The 24,973-nt window shown below is 45.5% G+C and overlaps 1 protein-coding gene across 1 annotated transcript in view; it reads left to right on the top strand.

Moving 5' to 3' along the window:
* Positions 1-21,923, top strand: part of LOC130357382 (short-chain dehydrogenase/reductase family 9C member 7-like) — a 61,197-nt gene extending 39,274 nt beyond the window's left edge. The window contains exons 3-5 of the mRNA XM_056560074.1: positions 18,576-18,834; positions 19,663-19,829; positions 21,703-21,923. Coding sequence (XP_056416049.1) covers positions 18,576-18,834; positions 19,663-19,829; positions 21,703-21,923 — 647 coding nt within the window. The remainder of the gene's footprint in view (positions 1-18,575; positions 18,835-19,662; positions 19,830-21,702) is intronic.
* Positions 21,924-24,973: the final 3,050 nt, after the last annotated feature.

The following is a 24,973-nucleotide window of genomic DNA, read 5'->3' as shown; positions in this document are numbered from 1 at the left end:
ATAAAAAATCAACAAAATTTAATAAATATTCTTACGAGGCCTCATCCCCTTTGTAACGTTAGTTGGACATGCAAACAACTCATGAACACATAGGTAGTATACACAAAATATTTTATTTCTTATACTAATAATTATACAAATGTACAAATCATCAGATGAGTGTTCAAAGCTTCCCCAGATCCACCTAAAAAAACAAAAGAAGGGCAGATTAGTATAATTTCATTATGTATAGTGATAACACAAAAAGATATAGCATTACCAAACTTTAATGCCCCGAATTACATATATTGGAGGATTATTGAGCAACCACTCTGTGGGGGGTCTTAAACTCAACATTCAGGCCCCCTGGTTTCAATGAGCCAAGTTTAAAAATCCATTTCAACTCTAATCTTTTTAAAACAGCTTGTCTATCCCCACCTCGTTTGAGTGGAGGGACATGATCGACTATAGCAAATTTTAATTCCTTTTCTGTGTGTCCAAAAGTCGCAAAATGACTCGATACCGGCAAATCTAGCTTTTTTTAACGTATTGTGTACCTATGTTGGTTTAAACGTGTCTTCAGGTCCCATGTGGTCTCCCCCACATACAGGAGGCCACATGGGCACCAAAGCACGTAAACCACATAAGAACTATTACAAGTTAGGTAGTACTTAATGGGATATATTTGTCCACTCCTAGGGTGAACAAAATTGTTACCCTTACACATCAATCCGCAATTTATACATTGTCTACAAGGAAAACTTCCTTTATTCACAACGGACAGGTACCTCTGTGTGCCTCCTTGTTTCTGGGAAATGTCCGCTTTAACCAGTCTGTCTTTTAGATTTGTTTGTCTTCTATAGGATAATAGGGGGTAAGAGTTAAATTCAGAGATGTTACAGCAATCTTGTATAATGTGCCAATGTTTTCTGATAATCCTGCCTATAGCCTTAGAATCCTCACTATAGGTAGTTACAAAAGGCACACGTGTGTCATTCTTAATCCTTCTTACTGGTACCTCCTCCATTTGTTCCACATGAGTTCTATGTCTCTGAACTAAATCCCTAGGGTAACCCCTCTTGACAAAATTGTCCGTCATTCTTTCCAGTGCCACTTCCAATTTATCCTTTGTGTCTGTAATCCTCCTTGCCCTCAGCATTTGGCTGAAGGGCAAGGAGTTAACCATGGGTCTCGGATGACAGCTCTCAAATTTCAATAACATATTACAATCGGTGGGTTTGATGTACAAGTCAGTGGTCAAACCACCATTTTCCACATTGACCAGTACATCAAGAAAATTAATGGACTCCTGAGAGTGTGTGAGAGTAAACTTAATACTTGCTGTGACATCATTCAGGTAGTTCTGAAAAGAGAGTAACTCAGACACTCCCCCACTCCAGATGAGGAAGATGTCGTCTATGTATAGCCACCACCCCAGGACATGCCTGAAGTGGTGCGACACATAGACGTACATCTCCTCAAAATGCGCCATATAAATATTTGCGTATGTAGGCGCAGTGTTACTCCCCATTGCGGTCCCTCTTTTCTGTAAAAAAAAGTTCATTATTAAAAAGAAAATAATTATTCTCGAGGACCAACTGTAACCAAGGATCCAGGATCTGCGAGCACCTCCGTACGGATACTTTTGAATTGGATGTGCTGTTCTTCTATTTTCTTCTAGATAGATAGATAGATAGATAGATAGATAGGAGATAGATAAATAGATAGATATATAGATAAGATAGATAGATAGATAGATGAAAGATGATAGATAGATAGATAGATAGATAGATAGATAGATAGATATGAGAGATAGATAGATAGATAGATAGATAGATAGGAGATAGATAGATATATATATGAGAGAGAGAGAGAGAGAGAGAGACAGATAATAGATATGAGATAGATAGATAGATAGATATGAGAGATAGATAGGAGATATAGATAGATATGAGAGAGAGAGAGATAGATATTAGATAGATAGATAGATAGATAAATAGATAGATATGAGATAGATATGAGAGATAGATAGGAGATAGATAGACAGATAGATCAGTGTTCCCCAACCAGGGTGCCCCCAGCTGTTGTAAAACTACAACTGCCAGTATGTCCACAAAGCCAAATACAAGCTGGGAGTTGTAGTTTTACTACAGTTAGAGGCCTCTGCTGGGAAACCCTTTACCTCTCACTGTCTCCTGACCCCCCTCCCTCCTCCTCACCCCAAAGTTACTTACCATGAAGGGCAGCATCAGGGTGGGCAGGGGGAGTCTGGAGGCATTGGGTGGGTGTCCGGGCCTGTGCTGGAGGTGCAGGAAACTCAGCCCGGCCTGCAGGAAATACAGAGGAGTGAGAGGGGGAGGAGCTTATCTCTCTTCCCAGCCCCTGCACAGTGTAATGGCTGTAGACTGAATGATGCTGAGACCGAAGCACCCTCAGTACTGACAGGCAGCCTGCAGAGGATGGTGTCCCCGCGGTTAACACGCTGCAAATGCTGCAAGTGAGGGGACAGTGGAGCTGGGGCTGACAGCTCCCGCTCATCAATACTATAGTATCGGGAGGGGCAGCAATCTTGGGGGGGGGCAATTGCCCCGTTGCCCCCCCCCCCCCTGGATCCGCCACTGCCCAGACGTGGGCGGCAGGAGGAGGAGGCAGGCCAGAAAGTGCGGTGGGGGAGGAGGCTGCAGTGAAGATTGCTGGTAAGTGGCCTTCTAATAGTTGCAAGACTACAACTCCCAGCAAGCCCAGACAGCCAAAGGTTGTCTGAGAATACTGGGAGTTGTAGTTTAGGAACATCTGGAGGGCCACAGTTTGGAGACCACTGTGCAACTTTCAGCATGCACTGACTGTCTGGTCATGCTGGGAGTTGTAGTTTTGCAACATCTGAAGTGGCACAGTTTGGAGACCACTTAAGGTGGTCTCCAAACTGGAGCCCTCCAGATGTTGCAAAACTACAATTCTCAGCATGACCAGACAGTCAGGGATGCTGGGCGGTGTAGTTCTGCAATATCTGGCCCTTCAGATGTTGCAGAACGACAACTCACAGCATGCCTGGACAGTCTGGGCATGCTTGGAGTTGAAGTTTTGTAATATCTGGAGGGCTACAGTTAGGAGACCACTTCTTAGCGGCAGGGCCGGACTGGGGCTAAAAACCAGCCCTGGAAAAATTTGCAGCCCCACAGCATAGCTACAGCACAGGGGGTCCATACAGGAGATCGCAGGGGGCCCCAGTGCTTGGACTAAAACTTATCCCCTATCCTACAATTTTTAAATGTGAGATTTGTCCTTTAACTGTAGTTTAATATAAAAAATAGTTAAAGGAAATCTGTCAGTAGTATCATCCGCACTAAACCTGTCACACAGGCTTGTAGTGTGGGTGATGCTGATTAAAACAGTACTCACATTGTCCAGATGCTAATGAGGGAACCAAATTGCCCCCCGCCCTTACAAAATAGTAACAGCAGGTCTTCTCTTCCCAGAACCCACTGTTACGCCGAGCGCTCCGGGTCCCTGCTCCTCCCTGGAGCGCTCGCAGCGTCTCTCTCTCTGCAGCGCCCCGGTCAGACTCGCTGACCAGGAGCGCTGCACTGACATTGCCGGCGGGGATGCGATTCGCATAGCGGGACGCGCCCGCTCGCGAATCGCATCACAAGTCACTTACCCGTCCCGGTCCCCGGCTGTCATGTTCTGGCGCGCGCGGCTCCGCTCTCTAGGGACCACGCGCGCCAGCTCTCTAAGATTTAAAGGGCCAGTGCACCAATGATTGGTGCCTGGCTCAATCAGCCTAATTAGCTTCCACCTGCTCCCTGTCTATATTACCTCACTTCCCCTGCATTTCCTTGCCGGATCTTGTTGCCTTGTGCCAGTGAAAGCGTTTAGTGTTGTCCAAAGCCTGTGTTCCAGATCTCCTGCTATTCCTATTTGACTACGAACCTTGCCGCCTGCCCCGACCTTCTGCTACGTCTGACATTGCCTCTGCCTAGTCCTTCTGTCCCACGCCTTCTCAGCAGTCAGCGAGGTTGAGCCGTTACCGGTGGATACTACCTGGTTGCTACCGCCGCAGCAAGACCATCCCGCTTTGCGGCAGGCTCTGGTGAAAACCAGTAGCAACCCTAGAACCGGTCCACCGACACGGTCCACGCCAATCCCTCGCTGACACAGAGGATCCACATCCAGCCTGCCGAATCGTAACAGTAGATCCGGCCATGGATCCCGCTGAGGTGCCGCTGCCAAGTCTCGCTGACCCATCCACGGTGGTCGCTCAGCAATCGCAGCAAATTGCCCAACAAGGACAGCAGCCGTCGCAGTTGACCGCCACGTTACAGCAACTTTTGCCACTGCTACAGCAGCAACCATCTCCTCCGCCAGCTCCTGCACCTCCTCCGCAGCGTGTGGCCGCTCCTAGCCTCCGCTTGTCCCTGCCGGACAAATTTGATGGGGACTCCCGACTCTGCCGTGGCTTCTTGTCTCAATGTTCCCTACATATGGAGATGTTGTCGGACCAATTTCCTACAGAACGGTCTAAGGTGGCGTTAGTAGTGAGTCTACTTTCTGGAAAGGCCTTGTCTTGGGCCACACCGCTCTGGGACCGCAATGTTCCTGCCACAGCCACAGTCCAGTCCTTCTTCGCTGAAGTCCGTAGTGTCTTCGAAGAACCAGCCCGAGCTTCTTCTGCCGAGACTGCCCTGCTGAACCTGGTCCAGGGTAATTCTTCAGTAGGCGAGTAGGCCATCCAATTTCGTACTCTCGCTTCCGAATTATCTTGGAATAATGAGGCTCTCTGCGCGACCTTTAAAAAAGGCCTATCCAGTAACATCAAGGATGTGCTGGCCGCACGAGAGATTCCTGCCAACCTGCAAGAACTTATCCATTTGGCCACCCGCATTGACATGCGTTTTTCTGAGAGACACCTGGAGCTCCGCCAGGAAAAAGACCTTGATCTCTGGGCACCTCTCCCACAGTATCCTTTGCAATCTACCCCTGTGCCTCCCGCCGAGGAGGCTATGCAAGTGGATCGGTCTCGCCTGACAAATGAAGAGAGGACTCGCCGTAGAGAAAAAATCTATGTCTGTACTGCGCTAGTACCGAAAATTTCTTGGTGGATTGCCCTATTCGTCCTCCACGTCTAGGAAACGCACGCACGCACCCAGCTCACGTGGGTGTGGCGTCCCTTGGTACGAAGTCTGCTTCTCCACGTCTCACTGTGCCCGTGCGGATTTCTCCTTCTGCCAACTCCTCCCTCTCAGCCGTGGCCTGCTTTGACTCTGGTGCTTCTGGAAATCTTATTCTGGACTCTTTGGTGAATAAGTTCTGCATCCCGCTGACCCGTCTTGTCAAGCCTCTCTACATTTCTTCGGTCAACGGAGTGAAGTTGACTGTACTGTGCGTTACCGCACAGAACCCCTCTTAATGTGCATTGGACCTCATCACGAAAAGATAGAATTTTTTGTCCTTCCCAACTGCACCTCTGAAGTCCTCCTCGGTCTGCCATGGCTCCAGCATCATTCTCCCACCCTTGACTGGACCACCGGGGAGATCAAGAATTGGGGTTCTGCTTGCCGTAAGAAATGCCTCACATCTGCTCCCAGTCCCGTCTGTCAGGCCTCAGTGTCTCCTCCTGTGCCTGATCTCCCCAAGGCCTATCTGGACTGTGCCGTGCCTCCTCATAGCCCCCATCCTGGTGACACTCTGCCCCGTGACAAGCTTCACCCTCTGCCCCCCCTCCCCATTCCCACTTCTTCTGAACTACCTGCCGCTGGTATAGCTACCCAGGATTTCTTTTTTCAGAAGGAGACTCAAGAGGCGTCCCCTATGTTCTCGTCTCTTTTGAAGGGACAAGGAGACAAAAAGAGGGGGAGACCTAAGGGGGAGGGGGTACTGTTACGCCGAGCGCTCCAGGTCCCTGCTCCTCCCCGGAGCGCTCGCGGCATCTCTTTCTCTGCAGCGCCCCGGTCAGACCCGCTGACCGGGAGCGCTGCACTGACATTGCCGGCGGGGATGCGATTCGCATAGCGGGACGCGCCCGCTCGCGAATCGCATCCCAAGTCACTTACCCGTCCCGGTCCCCGGCTGTCATGTTCTGGCGCGCGCGGCTCCGCTTTCTAGGGCGCGCGCGCGCCAGCTCTCTAAGATTTAAAGGGCCAGTGCACCAATGATTGGTGCCTGGCCCAATCAGCCTAATTAGCTTCCACCTGCTCCCTGTCTATATTACCTCACTTCCCCTGCACTTCCTTGCCGGATCTTGTTGCCTTGTGCCAGTGAAAGCGTTTAGTGTTGTCCAAAGCCTGTGTTCCAGATCTCCTGCTATTCCTATTTGACTACGAACTTTGTCGCCTGCCCCGACCTTCTGCTACGTCTGACCTTGCCTCTGCCTAGTCCTTCTGTCCCACGCCTTCTCAGCAGTCAGCGAGGTTGAGCCGTTGCCGGTGGATACGACCTGGTTGCTACCACCGCAGCAAGACCATCCCGCTTTGCGGCGGGCTCTGGTGAAAACCAGTAGCAACCCTGGAACCAGTTCACCGACACGGTCCACGCCAATCCCTCGCTGACCCAGAGGATCCACATCCAGCCTGCCGAATCGTAACACCCACCCCCACACTACATACCAGGTCCCCCCTCTCCAGTCTCCACATCATAGGTCCCCCCTCCAGCAGCACCCCCCCCCTCACACACACACATTACAGGTCCCCCCTCTCCAGCAACCCCCTCCCACACACACACACACACATGACAGGTCCCCCTCTCCAGCAATCCCCCACCCACATCACAAGTTCCCCCTCTGCAGCAAGCCCCCCCCCCCAACACACACACCACATAACAGGACTACCACCCCACTACCTCACACATTAGGTTTCCCTTTCCTCTCACCCAGGGCTGCAGATCTTCCCTCGAGCAGCTGCAGTGACTGTGTGCCGACAGGAGGAGGAGCCAGGAGCAGTGAAAAGGCAGAGAGTAGATCCTGAGGTGAGTGTCCTGTCGGTACAGCTCCCAGTACAGACTCTGTAGCCTCTGGACCTCTGCTCACTGTATCAGCCTGTCAGGAGTGTCAGGACCTGTGTGTGAAGTTGCAGCTGTGGTGCACACAGGTCCTGACACTCCTGACAGGCTGACACAGTAACTTGTCGGTACTCAGGCAGCCTGTCCTCCAGACACTGTCGGCCCATAGGGCGGGCGGCCTACCAGGAATTTTCCCGTTATCCCGTTAGGTCAGTCCGGCCCTGCTTAGCGGTCTCCAAACTGTTGTTCCCCAGTTGTTGTATAACTACAACTCCTAGCATACCTTTCGGCTGTCAGTGCATGCTGGGAGTTTTGCAACAGCTGTAAGTACACTGGTTTGGAAACACTGAGGTAGATTCTGTTTCCTAACTCAGTGATTCCAACCAGTGCACCTCCAGCTGTTGCAAAACTTCAACTCCCAGAATGCACTGACAGACCGTACATGCTGGGAGTTACATAGTAACATAGTTCATGTAACATAGTAACATAGTTCATAAGGTTGAAAAAAGACCAGAGTCCATCAAGTTCAACCTATATCCCTAATGAGCCCATACTGAGTTGATCCAGAGGAAGGCAAAAAACCTCATACTAGAAATTCCTTCCCGACTCCAAATATGGCATCAGAATAAATCCCTGAATGTTCTGTCCCTACTAATCTAATATACATAACCACCAATGTTCTTACTCCCCAAAAATGCATCCATTTTAAATTATTTTACCGAGTTAACCATGGCCACCCCCTCAGGCAGAGAATTCCACAGTCTCACTGCTCTTAAAGTAAAGAACCCCCGTCTGTCCTGGTGTAGAAACCTTCTTTCTTCTAAATGTAGAGGATGCCCCCTTGTTATAGATACAGTCCTGGGTATAAATAGATCATTGAAGAGATCTCTGTACGGTCCCCTGATATATTCATACATAGTTATTAGGTCTCCCCTATGCCTTCTTTTTTCTAAACTAAATAACCCCAATTCTGATAATCTTTCTGGGTACTGTAGTCCTCCCATTCCCTGTATTACTCTGGTTGCCCGTCTTTGAACCCTCTCCAGCTCCATCATATCTTTTTTGTACATTGGTGCCCAGTACAAACAATTGTTTTTTTATTTTTACGTCCCACTTTAACTAAAGTTTGTCAATCATCTATGGGGTGTTGAGGCTCACTTTACCCCTTGTTATGTTCCTTGAGGGGTGTAGTTTCCAAAAAAGTGTGCCATGTGGGTTATTTTTTTACTGTTCTAGCATCACGGGGGCTTCCTAAATGCGACATGCCCCCAAAAAAACATTTCAGCAAAATTCGCTCTCCAAAAGCCCAATGTCGCTCCCTCCCTTCTGAGCCCTCTAGTGCACCCACAGAGCACTTTACATCCACATATGAGGTATTTCCTTACTCAAGAGAAAATGCATTACTAGTTTTGGGAGGGCCTTTTTACCTTTTCTCCCTTGAAAAAAAAATAGGGCTACAATTGAGATTTAGATTTTTCTTCTCCATTGTGCTGCTATTCCTGTGAAACACCTAAAGTGTTAAGAAACTTTTCGAATGTCATTTTGAATACTTTGAGGGGTGCAGTTTTCAAAATGGGGTCCATTAAAGGGGATTTCCAACATAAAGACCCTCATATTCACTTCAAAACTTAACTGGTCCCTGAAAAATTCTGATTTTGGCAATTTCGTGAAAAATTGGAAAATTGCTGCTATACTTTGAAGCCCTCTGATGTCTTCAAAAAGTAAAAACACATCAATTTTATGATGGATGGAAACATAAAGTAGACATATTGTATATGTGAATCAATATGTAATTTATGTGACATGTCCCTTTTCCTTACAAGCAGAGAGCTTCAATGTTATAAAAATGCTAAATTTTTCCTGAAATGCAAAGAAAGAGAAAAAACTCAAACAGAGAGCAATTGCTACTGATAAATATGCAAAATTTTTATTGTTATATCCAAAATGTTAAAAAGCGTCACACATATGTGACTAATTTCAATAAGGATAAAATACCAGGTGTGTATGTATAAAGCAATACAAAATGAGATGTCTCAGATACAACCGGAAAACACGTAGGTGGATCAGGTACAGTAAAAGTAAAAATCACAATGGATGTATATATAGTGATGTCAGGGAATGATGTAATATGGCTCCTATTCAAAAAGAAGTAACCAGGGGTCCAGAAGGGCCCCAGTAGTAATGAAAAGCTAACTGCTATATCACATGATTGGTATAGAGAATGGGCCCAAAGCATATCAATAATGATTAGTGAAATGAACCTCACTTACCCATAATGGAAGCCTGTAACCACCGTCCCAACGTACGTTTCGTCACCCGACTTTCTCAAGGGCTTCCCTTGAGAAAGTCGGGTGACGAAACGTACGTTGGGACGGTGGTTACAGGCTTCCATTATGGGTAAGTGAGGTTCATTTCACTAATCATTATTGATATGCTTTGGGCCCATTCTCTATACCAATCATGTGATATAGCAGTTAGCTTTTCATTACTACTGGGGCCCTTTCTGGACCCCTGGTTACTTCTTTTTGAATAGGAGCCATATTACATCATTCCCTGACCTCACTATATATACATCCATTATGGTCGGATTCTTACCAAGAAGTGTGTGCGGCTTACCCTAACAAACATAAGCCTGATGTGTGCCCGTCCGGCCGTATAGGTAAGCCTGAAGTAAGAAGTGGGCTACCCCTAAGAAAATATCTATGTATACTGAATAAAAGAGGGAGTGGAGGGTGGGGGAACCGGAGCAGTCGGATCTTCCCCTGACCCTGGGAGTAAGTATAAATACGCCTCCAGACTCCTCCCATAAATTAGATTAGCCTATGCAGGCTAACCACCACTTATGGTCGGATTCTTACCAAGAAGTGTGTGCGGCTTACCCTAACAAACATAAGCCTGATGTGTGCCCGTCCGGCCGTATAGGTAAGCCTGAAGTAAGAAGTGGGCAAAACACCAACTTGTAGGGAAAGTAATTTAATGAAAGTAATAATGCATTTTACACGTTAGCCAATACATTGAAAGCTCCGGCAATTTCAGTTCGTGGGTTAGGTACGTACAGTTGGAAACAAGGCGAATTCCACCGCCCCAGTCTTTTAATAATGTGAGCAGGAACACCATGCCTGGAAGCCGATGAAGCCGCCCCTATCCTAAATGAATGACCAGTAATGGTTTCTGGGTTGATTCCCGTACTGCACACCAAGATTCTAATGTGTTTGACGAAGTCTTTGGTAGTAAGTGCCAGAATCGGAAACGGGAGTAAAGGCGACTCAGGTGATTGTCCCCGGAGGGATTCTAGTAATAGACGTAGCACTCTCACCGGGCACCAAGGGTTATTAGTGGGGAAATATTCTACCCGGGCTTGTGTGATCTGTTGGGTTTTGGTGTGGTCTAACAAAAGCTGGTATCCTGAGTCGGTGGGGACAAGATGTCTGATCAGGAGGAAATCTGACCCATAATTGGTTCGTGTAAATTCTCCTGGCCGGAGGAACCCATAAAAGCTTAAATACATTGCAGCCTTGATTACAAGGCTTCCCCCCAGACCAAATGGGTTATTGTCAAGAGTAATGCTAATCTGCTGGAAGGTAGTTACTGACAGTGGTGCTCTAGCTGCAGGTTTGGGCTTCTCAGACTTCAGAATGCCCTTCAAGGCCGCTTTGATGGCATGAGAACTGATAATAGACGGGGAACTGGGATGACTAAGTGAATGGAAATGCTGAACCCCAGCCAAATACAAACGGATGGAATTATGTGATAATTTTTTGGAAATGTGGCAAAAGTATACGAAGGATAGGATATACTGTATGCTGAAAGGTGAGGGTGAAGGGTGTAACTGCTGGAAACTGAGGAAAGCCCTCCAGGCTGTTCTGTAAGATCTGGCCGTGGTCTTGGCGAGGGACTGATTGATCAGATTAATTGCTCCTGCATGCAGAATATTCAATCCAGCGTCAGAGTGTTGAAAGGAGGTGGCGTGGTAGCCGTCTGGTCCGCTTCTGGCATGAGTTGCCGGAACGCCTGGAAGTCAAAGCGTGATAAGGCATCAGCTGCTAGATTCTTTTTTCCCTCGATATGCACACATTCAATGTGAAAATGATCCATTAAAGCGGTGTGAGTCAGTTTCCTCAGGAAAGACATGATACTGAGTAGCTTGGATCTACCCTTACAGATGATATCCCTAGTAGCTGTATTGTCCGTGAAGAAAACGACTGTTTGCCCTCGCCAGAGATGACCCCAGGTTAGTGCTGCCGCAACTATGGGTATTATTTCCAGCAGGGCTGAGGTGGTAGAGAACTCCGGCCATTGGAGGGTTTCTGGAGGCCAAGCCTCCCACAACCAGTGGGACTTGAAAATGGCTGCATATCCACCTGAAGCTGCGGCATCAGATATAACAATTGGAGAGAATTCGTCAGCCTTTGGAACGAACATGGCAACCCCGTTCCAATTTGCCAAATAATTGTCCCACATGATTAGGTCTGCCCGGGCCGCTTGATCAAGCATAACTGGGGAGTCAGGATCAGGGGCAGATGGCAACAGGGCCAGCAGTCTGGAGACGAATGCTCGCCCTTGGGGAATTATTCTTACGGCGAAATTTAGCATTCCCAACAGACTCTGGAGCTGTTGACGATTGGTCACCATGGTCTGAGAGAACCTATGAAGGACTGAACAAATTCTATCCAATTTGTCTTGAGGCAGTCTGGCCTCTAACCTCATAGTGTCAAGGATGATGCCCAGAAAGGTGATTGAGGTTGACAGCCCTTCAACCTTCCTATCCGCCACAGGAACATTGAGGTTCCGGAACACTGAAAGAAGAGTTCTTAAATCCTTAGGCTCACTGGCAGGGGCTTCCAACAGCAGAAAATCGTCTAGATAATGCAACACGTACTCACATGACCAGTGGTTAATGAGGATCCATTCGAGGGCTGAGGCGAATGAGTCGAACAACCACGGGCTGCTTTTGGCCCCGAAGGTCAAACGAGTCGCAAAGTAATATAGACCGTTCCATTTAATGCCATGCCAAGGCCAGAGGTCAGGTCGTATTGGCAGTAGCTTAAAAGCGTCAGAAATGTCGGCTTTAGACAGCCATGTGCCAGTCCCTAACTGTAAAATTCTCTGTATAGCCGCGTCAACTGATGTGTACTTTAATGTGACTTCCTCCGATGGTATGAGGGAATTAACGCTAGGTGTGCTGCAAGAATGAGGTGCCGACAAGTCATATATTAATCGGTATTTATTTGAAAATTTTCCGCACGCAACTCCTATCGGATTAATCCTCCATTGACTGAATGGCGTTCTATCAAAAGGGCCGATCACAAATTTTTTAAGAACCTCTTGGTTGAGAAGCTCTGTCACTATTACTGGATGATTCTCTGCAGACTGCAGGTTCCTGCACTCATACGTGTCATGGGGTACACAAATCATGCCCGTGTCAAAGCCATGCCGAAAACCTTCGCAAAGGAAGTCAACAAAGCCCGGAGACGGATGATCACCTAAGTAGGATCGTAGCACTTGGTGATTAACCCCGCTTAGTCATGCGTCTGCCCCGGATCTTTTAGGACACTGACTTTTTGGATGGGCCCTATGGCAGATGGAGCAGATGTGCAAGAGCCTACACTGACTGAAGCGGCAGGCTGATAGATTGAAATTATTGCATATCTGGGCGTTCCCAAGATAGTGAACTGGCCTACCCAATTTATCGACCGTAGGACCTGCTTGGCCCCTGACTGCCGCTCCTTCAGAAGCGGATGCGCCCTCAGTGGAAGCAGAACACCAATTGGTGGCGTGGGTAGAAGATTGGCATACCCCGCACAGCGGCGCCCTGAGCCCCGCAAAATGTCTACAAAACAATTCAGTGTCTAAGATTGCCCAATTGGTGCCCTGCTTGAACTGTGAAAGAGTAGCCGCTGCCTTGGCAGAAAAAGAACGGTGATAATCATAAAAAGAAAAACCACCATACTTATAACCAAGGTCGACCAGCTTGTGGAGATATTGATCTAGCTCGTCTCTCCTGCCAGGATGAGCAGAGCACAGAACATCCCTGAACAGCCCGAAGGCTAGAACAAATTCCGGAATGTTCAGCTTCCTGCTCAGCCTGGGGTCCCTGGCTTTCACTGTGACTGAAACCTCCCCACAAGCAAATGTTTTGTTGTCGAGAATATCCTGCGAAGCAATCAGGAGAGATGCCAAATTTACATCTCTCCCATCCAAGATATCTCTCCTGATAGCTTCTGGAATAAAGTGTGCTGGGCTCAGGCTGACTAAAGGAGAGAACATACCTGGCATGTAGCTTGAGGGGGCCACAAAGGCTGGGACCACAGGGACTGAGGATACAGCTTGCGACTCAGGGGCCGGGGCTGGGACTGCCCCTACTGAGACTGCCACGCTTGACGTGCTTGCCACCTGAGAGGTCTCACCAGGCCCGGTAGAACCTGATGATCCTGCGATCACCGTGGTAGTGCCTGGGCTGGATCTTGCCTCGAGGTTGGCCATTCTGTTTTGCATATCACGCATGGAAGTGGTTAAGGTGCCAAGGATAGTATGAATTTGAGCCAAAGTCACAGTATCCCTATCTGACTGTTCACCGGCCTCCGGGGTGCTATGTGAGCACAGGATCCTGTAAAGTTCTGCCTTCCTAGCCATGGCTGGGAATGGGATCCCTTTGCGCCGAAGCTCCGCAATAATTTTTGGGACTGTCCAAGTCCTGAGGGACATGGCACTCCCTTGCGAAGAAGATCTAGCTGGTGAAGGAGGCACAGCAGTTCCTTCCATGGTTTCTGAGCACACAGACATCTCCTGAAAAACAATAACACCCATAAGCCTACCTGTCTACAAAAGAAGACGTAAGAGACAAACGTGAGGCGCGAGGATTGACAAGCAATCTGCCTCTAGAGGGTGCCCAGACAAGACAAGTGAACTAGCTAAGCCAGAGTACGAGGCACGAGGATTGACGAGGGCAACCCACCTCTACTGGCTCCTCCCCCTAGTCCCACCCACTAGCCTTAGTATATACTACCCAAATAACATGAGGCATCGAGGTTTGACCCGGCAAACCAACCTCTCAGAGAACGGTAGGAGAATTTGACACCACCGGGGTGATATATGGTAATGAGGAATCACCCTGAAGAACTAAACCCAACACGAGGTGAACCACAACCATCCTATAAGCTCCCAGAAAAAATACCTGATTCAGAATGGAAGGTGGCGAAATGGAACCAGAAGATAATCTGTCTGAGGAAAACCATGAATCACAAAGCGTAACGAACCAGAACCAAAATCCCCTGAATAAAATAAATACGTACGCAACTGACAAGAGGAAGTAGTATCGCAAAGGATAATGGGTAATAAATACAACGTAATTCCCGCTGAAATGACATGAAGGTAGTGGACACCAAATTGATATAACACAGAAAATAAAGCAAACATAACCTCAAGAAAACATAACCTGAAGCATATACTTGAACAAATACATACATAATGGATGAAATTGTGGGTAAGAATAATGACCCCCAGACGTAAAGGGAGGAGATAAGGACGTGCAGGAGGAAGAGAGGGAAGAATGTACATACCAGCAACCATATATAACTTACAACCTGATCCAGAGCAAAATGATAGTAAATATATGGATACTTCTTTAATAACTGGCTGCCATGACCCCTCCAGTTTCTGAGAATCCCCCGGATGACAAGGGGGTGCCCCAAGATAAGCAGTGGCAGCATGCCCCCTGACAATAATGCTGCCTCTGCAACCATCTAACCTCACTGGACCCCTCCCCCCCCCCCCCCCCCGTAATTCTAACCCCCCCCCCCCACACACACACACACACAAATTTGGATCCCTGGGTGACCCTGCCAGATGCTCCTCAATGAGTTACACTACCAAATTGTGCCACGTGGGGCCCTGTGTGTCGTGCGGCCGAGCTTGTGGTTGCCAAGCAACAGACCTTGTGCGGGACTCTCCCGTCTGCTGACCGAGCTGCCGGCTCCGACATCCTCTCCTCCCCCGTATAGGAGCGATGTCCGTGGTGGTGCTGAGAGTCCCGGCCCCAGCCAGCCACGCGACGTACGGGGTGAGGAGAGGGGGAAAAGGAAACCATGGCGCAGATAGACTGCGCTCCTACCTGACCGCCGCCGGAAGAAGCGAATCAGCTGACCGGAAACGCAGAGTCGTCCAGGAACCAGAGGGAACCGGAGCAGTCGGATCTTCCCCTGACCCTGGGAGTAAGTATAAATACGCCTCCAGACTCCTCCCATAAATTAGATTAGCCTATGCAGGCTAACCACCACTTGTGATTTTTACTTTTACTGTACCTGATCCACTTACGTGTTTTCCGGTTGTATCTGAGACATCTCATTTTGTATTGCTTTATTCATACACACCTGGTATTTTATCCTTATTGAAATTAGTCACATATGTGTGACGCTTTTTAACATTTTGGATATAACAATAAAAATTTAGCATATTTATCAGTAGCAATTGCTCTCTGTTTGAGTTTTTTCTCTTTCTTTGCATAAAATAGTTTATGGAGCTATACTGATTTACGACTTATAGACCCCTTGGACCTAGTACATATCATGAAAAACAGAGTACAATATATACCTATTTGGTGCAGTTTATTCTTTTTGTGTTTAATTATTTTTCCTGAAATGTTGTCATTTTTTACCAAGAAACGATGCAAGTATCGATGAAAATTTACCACTAGCATAAAGTAGAATATTTCACGCAAATACAACTCAAATTTATACGTAAAAGCATCCCAGCGTTATTAATGCATAAAGTGATAGAGGTCAGATTTGAAAAAAATGCTCCCATCCTTAGGGTCATAATGGGCTCCGTCCCCAAGCGGTTAAAGCTATACCCCTAATCAAAGCAACTCCATATCTCAGCTATATTGATGGTGCTCACTCTCAAATGGTAGACAGTTCAAATATAGCGCTTACACATGGAAAGAGATGCATAGGGCACTCACCATACTTGCTGCTTGAAGATTTCTTTTATTGAGATACACGAACACCCTGTACACCCGTCCTTGATGTGTCTTCCAGCACTGTTTGTGTATTTCAATAAATTCATTTTATGAACCTTTTTTGGTATGTAATTGTCTAATGTTTGTGGCCTGTAATTATCATTAAATGGCTTAGGATGCCTTGATCACACAGCTTTTACAGTTTCCTGATACATTCTTCCATTCCAGAGTTCATAGTTTGTCTGACAATTTAGGGAATCATCAGATGGGGTAAACATAATTTTAATAATGGGAGTGAATATAAGGTGATGGGCCGGGATCATGCAGTCAGGGGGTGTAAATGTTTTACACTGAGCATATATGCCTAATATGAGCTGTCTGACAGTATAATCCCACCCATCACTTGATATTCACTATTATTAAAATTGTAAAACAAAGTATAAACCCACCTATCTCAGGATTGGGAGGGTGTGTCAAGAAACTGTAAAAAGTTGTGTGATCAGGGCACCCTAATTTTTATATTGACAGTTTTTTTTATGAATTTTGATAGGTTTGCCACAAGTCCTCTTTAAGTAAAAGAAAAATTAATGGAGGTGTCAGGGAGCCCTCATTCCAGATTAAGACAAAAGGACAAGTTACATAGTTACATAGTTACATAGTTAGTACGGTCGAAAAAAGACATATGTCCATCAAGTTCAACCAGGGAATTAAGGGGTAGGGGTGTGGCGCGATATTGGGGAAGGGATGGGATTTTATATTTCTTCATAAGCATTAATGTTATTTTGTTCCATAAATGTATCTAATCCTGTTTTAAAGCTGTTAATTGTTCCTGCTTTGACCAGTTCCTGAGGTAGACCGTTCCATAAAATCACAGTCCTCACGGTAAAGAAGGCGTGTCGCCCCTTGAGACTAAACTTTTTCTTCTCCAGACGGAGGGAGTGCCCCCTCGTCCTTTGGGGGGGTTTAACCTGGAACAGTTTTTCTCCATATTTTTTGTATGGGCCATTAATATACTTATATACGTTTATCATATCCCCCCTTAAACGTCTCTTCTCAAGACTAAACAATTGTAACTCCTTTAATCGCTCCTCATAGCTAAGATGTTCCATGCCCCATATTAGTTTAGTCGCGCGTCTCTGCATCCTTTCCAACTCCGCAGTGTCCCTTTTATGGACAGGTGCCCAAAACTGAACAGCATATTCCAGGTGAGGCCGTACCAATGCTTTATAAAGGGGGAGTATTATGTCCCTGTCCCTTGAGTCCATGCCTCTTTTGATACATGACAATATCCTGCCGGCTTTGGAAGCAGCAGCCTGACATTGCATGCTATTCTGTAGTCTGTGATCTACAAGTACACCCAGATCCTTCTCTACCAGTGACTCTGCCAGTTTAATCCCCCCTAAAACATACGACGCATGCAGGTTATTAGTACCCAGATGCATAACTTTACATTTATCCACATTGAACCTCATTTGCCAAGTGGATGCCCAGACACTTAGTCTATCCAAGTCATCTTGTAACTTATGCACATCCTCTATAGACTGTACCGTGCTACAAAGCTTGGTGTCATCTGCAAAGATAGAAACAGAGCTGTTAATACCATCCTCTATATCATTGATAAATAAATTAAACAACAGCGGGCCCAGTACTGAACCTTGGGGTACACCACTAATTACCGGGGACCAATCAGAGTACGAATCATTGACCACCACTCTCTGGGTACGATCCATGAGCCAGTGTTCAATTCAGTTACAAACTAAAGTTTCCAAACCCAAAGACCTTAACTTACCTGTCAGACGTCTATGAGGGACAGTATCAAACGCTTTAGCAAAATCCAGAAACACTATATCCACGGCCATTCCTCTGTCAAGGCTTCTACTCACCTCTTCATAAAAGCAAATTAGATTGGTTTGACAACTTCTATTCTTAGTAAACCCATGCTGGCTATCACTTATAATACAATTATCCCCTATGTATTCCTGTATGTAATCCCTTATAAGTCCTTCAAACAATTTACCCACAATGCACGTTAAACTTACCGGTCTATAGTTTCCTGGGGAAGACCTAGAGCCCTTTTTGAAGATTGGCACCACATTCGCCTTGCGCCAGTCCCTTGGCACAATACCAGACACCAGAGAATCTCTAAATATCATGAACAGGGGTACAGATATTACTGAAATTACCTCTCTAAGAACTCTTGGGTGTAGTCCATCTGGCCCTGGGGATTTGCTTACATTTATATCACTTAACTTACCTTGTACCATCTCTACATTAAGACAGTTCAGTACATTACATGATGTGTTACCAGCACTGACCTGTCCAATGTCAGCTCCTTTTTCCCTAGTATATACAGAACTAAAGAACCCATTCAGTAGCTCCGTCTTCTCTTGATCGCCCGTGACAACCTCCCCATTATCATTATTAAGGGGTCCTACATGCTCTGTCCTTGTTTTTTTTGCATTTATATATCTAAAAAAATATTTAGGATTAGTTTTGCTTTCTTTGGCCACCTGTCTCTCGTTTTGAATTTTTGCTGTTTTTATTACATTTTTACAGATTTTATTAAGCTCTTTGTACTGTTTAAATGTTATCGCTGACCAGTTGCCCAGTAAAACATGAAAACCGCATTTTTTTCCCTCTATTGCAGGACTCTGGGGTTTGGTTAATAATGCAGGGTTCTGCTTTTGTTTTGGTCCCAATGAATGGCAAAAAAAGGAAGATTTCTTAAAGGCCCTGAATGTGAATTTGATTGGTATGATAGACGTGACTCTACATCTACTGCCTCTTGTAAGAAAAGCCAAAGGACGTATTGTTAATGTATCTAGTGCTATGGGAAGGCTGGCTACCGTTGGTGGAGGATATTGCCCATCCAAGTATGGTGTGGAGGCCTTCTCCGATAGTATAAGGTGAGTCTGTGTAAAATAGTGATACAAACTTAAAAAAAATCATAGATAGAGGAATAATGCCAAATAAAGTGCAGAAAAAAATATTAATCACTGAAGCAAAAGTATTAAAACATGACTTTTCATAAATATTATTAAATGAAGTACCCCATTGTGACCAAAATCCATAAGCTAAGTATCCACCATACCTTGATGTACTAGCTAAATTATCAAAATCACAAACAAATACTATTCATTCCAGTGATTCACTATGTGAATCACTGGAATGACTCAGACAAGGACGGAAACACTAAACATTAACTGGTAGATCACAGTAATATAAACATAATACGCCCAGAATAAAAAGGAAACCAAAGCAAAGGTATGCCCATGATAATATCAAAGGCCATACATTTTGTTGCAATGCACACACGCCCCAACTCATTTCCCACCGGGAGGTACCAGGATCCTCAGGTGACAGCTGGGCAACAAAAACGTGGGTATGGTTAGCTGATGATACTTAGACTATACCCAAAACAACAAAGCACAGGATAAATATACCTTAACATAATCGGTCAAAGAAAAGCATGATATGCTGCAAGATAAAAGGTCATGTAGATAGTAAAATGGCCCACAATGGAGCCACTCACTGTCTTCCATAGATACTAGATTCACCAATGTTGTGCTGGCAAAGGCTTGGTTCTAGATACCAAAGGCTTTCATCAGGGGTGGAACCCATGTCTTTATAGGTCAGAACTGTTTTGATGGAACAAGTAGATGGTTTAAAATAGATAGACATACAGATAGATGCTTGCAATCCTAACTTTAACAATAATGCTTTTTCATCTACAGGAGGGAATTACGGGACTTTGGAATAAAAGTCTCCCTCATAGAACCAGGCTGTTTCCAAACAAATATGACGCTCTCAGTTGATGCTCATGTAAATAACTTACAACGTCTTTGGGAAAATCTCCCCACAGGAATTAGAGATAGCTATGGCAAGCAATACTATGAGCAATGTAAGTTGATATGTACAGATACTGCTCCATGTGTCCCAAATCCTTAGTTGCAGTCTAGTGAAAATATAGACAGAAGATAGGTATCCAAGACCCTAGGAATATATACAATACAACTTTTATTTTACCGGAATGCATAAAAATAATAAATAACATAGTGACATTTCAGCCATGATGGCCGTTTTCAAATGTATAACAATAGGGAACTTAGAAGGGTTTTCATTTATTTATACATACTCCATGTTGGTTAAAATACTCCCATTAAATTAATCCTCAACCATCATTTCTTTAGTACGGTTTTTCCCCCAAAATACATCATGCCCAAGGCTGGTGCAAGAATTTTTGCCACCCTAGGCAAAAGCTAATTTACCGCCCCTTGACTCTGCCAATTGGCTCCACCCTTTGACATGCCCCACCTTACTACTGGGGTGACGCACTGTAACAAACCTCCTCCTAATGAAATCACCTTACTACTGAGGTGACACACTGTAACAAACCTCCTCCGCATGTAATCTCATTACTACTGGGGTGATGCACTGTAACAACCTTCCTCCTCATGTAATCACCTTACAACTTGGGTGACACACTGTAACAAAACTCCTCCTAATGTAATCTCCTTACTACTGGGGTGATGCACTGTAACAAACCTCTCCTCATATTATTACATTACTGCTGGGGTGACACACTGTAACAAACCTCCTCCTCATGTAATCTCCTTTTTACTGGGATGACACGCTGTAACAAACCTCCTCCTCATGTAACCTCATTAATACTGGGGTGACGTACTGTAACAAACCTCCTCCTCATGTAATCTCATTACTACTGGGGTGACACACTGTAACAAACCTCCTCCTCATGTAATCTTCCTACTGGGGTGATATGCGACCTCCACTCCAGCACAGCTCAGCACTGCCTCCTCCACAGCATCACACAGGTCCTTCAGCCATCATTTATTCTATCCTGCTCAGCTTCACCTCTAACATGTGACAGGTCACATGATGTTGACAGAATTACAGGTCCTTTACCACCAGCATTTAGACTTTTGTGGGTAAGCAAATAGTTACAAATAACCTTCCCTAAGCAAATTTCAGTTTTCACTTTGCAGTGGTCACCTATTTACGTAGGCAAAAAAAAAAAAAAAATCGCAAACCCTTTACAAAAAGTTGCAAGTCTGCTCCAGGTCTGACCTGGTGTACAGACTAACGTACGTGAGCAAATTTAAAAAGTCTCAAAAAAGTCTCACAAAAGTCTCAGTTGCGACTTTTTGTTTTCCTCATGTGCTCCAAATGTATCAACCCAATGTGATAGTATGATAAATATGTAGCATATAAGCAAAACTAAAGAAAAAAATCCATAAAATGCCTCAGAACTTGCTTACCAAAGCAAGCAATGATATATGTCCCCCATAGTTCTTACCCCATAAAAAACACAAATTCAAGAAAAGAGCCCCTATATAAAGACACAAGACCCCCTTAACTAATAAAGGATCTGCAGAAGACATGTGACCTCTCTGTGCAGATATTTGAACAGTAAGAGGACCTGCACACAGATATCTGTCACATGCTATTTGCAGGTCCTGCACACCTGTTGTTAGAGTTATCATGGCATAGTGTAGTATTCCTATGGTATTTTACCAATAATGGTAAAACCTGCAACAAGTCTTTGGGTGGCCATGAGTCCCCAGATACATCCTAGCTGCAAAATAATTTTGCGTTAAAAATAATTGTAGAAATAATAGGAGAAATAATTGACAGTTCACATTTACTTATACAGTTTTGTAATAACCTTTAGGTTGCATAGAACCAATCCAGAAACACATGAGCCGTTTGCTTGAACTAATAGAAAATACCTAACATTTGCATTCATTTATCTACAGATGAGAATGGTCTGAAGGCTTTATTGGGAACAGCAAGTCCCAGGACTTATGAGGTTCCAAACTGTATGGAGCATGCTTTGACTGCTGTATACCCTTGGACAAGATATACTCCTGGCCTGGACTCCAAGCTCATCTACATCCCTGTATCATACCTCCCTACCATGTTCTCCGACTATTGGCTATGTCGCTCTTTACCCAAACCTGTGGATAAAAAAAGTTGACAGAACAAAACACAACCAAATGTGTCTGAATTTTTGCTAACACATCTAATAAAGTATAACATGCATTTCTCATTGATACTGCTATTACTGAGTGCTATTATTAGTTGCCTAAAATTCTAAATTTCAGTAAAATATTCACCATTGTGATTCTTATTTGTGAGACCATCTAAATGTTTTCCATAAATTACAAATGTTATTTTAATTGTGCAAGTTGGATTACCAGTACTAAAAACATCAATCTAAACCGTTTGGTGAAAATAGGGTCTACCTCAGGATTTGATTCTGGAGCTTAACATCTTTGAGTCGAGTTTTATTGACTGGGAAGAAATAGGAAGCATCGTTCTAGTCAAAGAAGAGTGGATCTCGTCCACTACCGAAAATGCCTCTTCAAACATCGACATTGATTTGTGATTAGAGTGGTGCCTGGACTGCTTTTTAAGCCAGGTTCACACTACGAAATATCCGACCGGAATACCATTATGGAATTGTGGTTGGATATAATACCATTATGGAATTACGGTTGGATATTCTGCTGCCTGAGGGTAAAATGCAAGCAAATGGGTTTTCCATTCACCTTGCAAAATTTTCTGGACAGAATTTCCAACCCGAAATTTTGATCTAAAAATTTCATCAGAACATTGAACTTGCTCAATGTTGCCTTAGAGATGCTTTTCTTTTGCTTCTTTATGTCAACAAAGTCAACAAAAGACAAAACAAGTCCTTAACCCAGATTACCATATCAAGGATTGAGGGCTCAGGGTTAGGGAGCAAGCTTCAGTTTGGCCACCTTGTGTACAAACTGTCAGGTAAAGGGGTCCTTCAACTATGGCACGTTAAGTGTCTTATTTAAAAAGGGGGGGGTATCATCCACTAGGAGGATGGTTGCCAGATCCAGGAGAGGCCATCTGGAAGAGAAGCATACAAATTTTAGAGGATATACAGTGGGGGAAAAAAGTATTTAGTCAGCCAAAAATTGTGCAAGTTCTCCCACTTAAAAAGATGAGAGAGGCCTGTAATTTTCATCATAGGTATACCTCAACTATTGAATAAAGATAAAAAGACAGAAAAAATGTGCTGTTATTCTGGCGAGGTGGAAGAACAATGATAGGTGATTGTGGTCTGCTCACCTGGTGATGTTGTACTGAGAGTATAACACCTATGAGAGCCTATCGCAGTTAGTCGGGGTGCAGCCAGGAGCTATCCCGTCCGGAGTACGTCTCAGGTCGGTCAGGCAAATGGAAATAGGAACCACATCAGGGGCAAGAAATGTGCTCCAATCGGCGCTTCTCCCGTAATCTCCAAGGAAGGAAGTTGGTTCAAGAGGGATATATTCGGACCATCTGTCTCAATACCGATTCGATCCCGAGGGTTGCTTCTGCTGTTCTCTGTCAGGCCCAGTGCCTGAACAGAGAGAACTTCTACAAGTGTACTCCCAACAGTCATGTTATATACTAGGCAACATTGAGACAGTATATCTCTCTTGAACCAACTTCCTTCCTTGGAGATTATGGGAGAAGCGCCAATTGGAACACCTTTCTTGCCTACTGATGTGGTTCCTATTTCCATATACCTCAACTATGACAGACATTGTCTGATTTTTAAAGAATTTATTTGTAAATTATGGTGGAAAATAAGTACCGTATTTATCGGGGTATACCACGCACCGGCCTATAACACGCACCTTCATTTTACCAAGGATATTTGGGTAAAAAAAAGTTTTTTACCCAAATATCCATGGTAAAATGAGGGTGCATGTGTGCGCGTGTATACCCCGATATACCCCCAGGAAAGGCAGTGGGAGAGAGGCCGTTGCTGCCCGCTTCCATGCGTCGTTGCTATGCGTGGCGCACTGACGTCATGCGCCGTGCAGCGCATAGCAGCGACGCAGGGGACGCACGCCGGAGGCCTGCAGCAGCGCGGACCCGACCCCGGCAACAGGTAATTATGCCACCGGGGATGGGGGGGAGCAGCGGGGCAGCGGCGCCGGCAATGGGTGCCGCTGCCCCTTCTCTCCCCCTGGCTGTCGGCGCCGCTTCTCTCCCCCTGGCTATCGGCGCCGGCAATGGGGCACCGGCACCGATAGTCAGGGGGACAAATCGGGCAGCGGCGCCGATAGCCAGGGGGAGAGAAGGGCCGGCAGCAGGGCTCTAGACCCCAGGAAAGGCAGGGGGAGAGAAGCGGGCAGCGACGGCCTCTCTCCCCCTGCCTTTCCTGGGGGTGTATCGGCGTATAACACGCACATAGACTTTAGGCTAAAAATTTTAGCCTAAAAAAGTGCGTGTTATACGCCGATAAATACGGTATTTGTTCAATAACAAAAGTTCATCTCAATACTTTGTTATATACCCTTTGTTGGCAATAACAGAGGTCAAACATTTTCTGTAAGTCTTCACAAGGTTTTCACACACTGTTGCTGGTATTTTGGCCCATTCCTCTATGCAGGTCTCCTCTAGAGCAGTGAAGTTTTGAGGCTGTCGCTGGGCAACACAGACTTTCAACTCCCTCCAAAGGTTTTCTATGGGGTTGAGATCTGGAGACTGGTTAGGCCACTCCAGGACCTAAAAATGCTTCTTACGAAGCCACTCCTTCGTTGCCCGGGCGGTGTGTTTGGGATCATTGTCATACTGAAAGACCCAACCACGTTTCATCTTCAATGCCCTTGCTCATGGAAGGAGGTTTTCACTCAAAATCACAAGATTCATGACCTCATTCATCCTTTCCTTTACACAGATCAGTTTTCCTGGTCCCTTAGCAGAAAAACAGCCCCAATCATGATGTTTCCAGCCCCATGCTTCACAGTAGATATGGTGTTCTTTGGATGCAACTCAGCATTCCTTCTCCTCCTAACACCACGAGTTGAGTTTTTACAAAAAAAGTTCTACTTTGGTTTCATATGACCATATGACATTCTCCCAATCCTCTGGATCATCCAAATGCTCTCTAGCAATCTTCAGATGGGCCAGGACATGTACTGGCTTAAGCAGGGGGACACATGTGGCACTGCATGATTTGAGTCCTTGGCAGCGCAGTGTGTTACTGATGGTAGCCTT

This window comes from Hyla sarda, chromosome 2 (genome assembly GCF_029499605.1).
Source record: "Hyla sarda isolate aHylSar1 chromosome 2, aHylSar1.hap1, whole genome shotgun sequence".
Taxonomy (NCBI): domain Eukaryota; kingdom Metazoa; phylum Chordata; class Amphibia; order Anura; family Hylidae; genus Hyla; species Hyla sarda.
The sequence above is the reverse complement of the archived record's forward strand: the minus strand, read 5'-3'. Positions and strand labels throughout refer to the sequence as shown.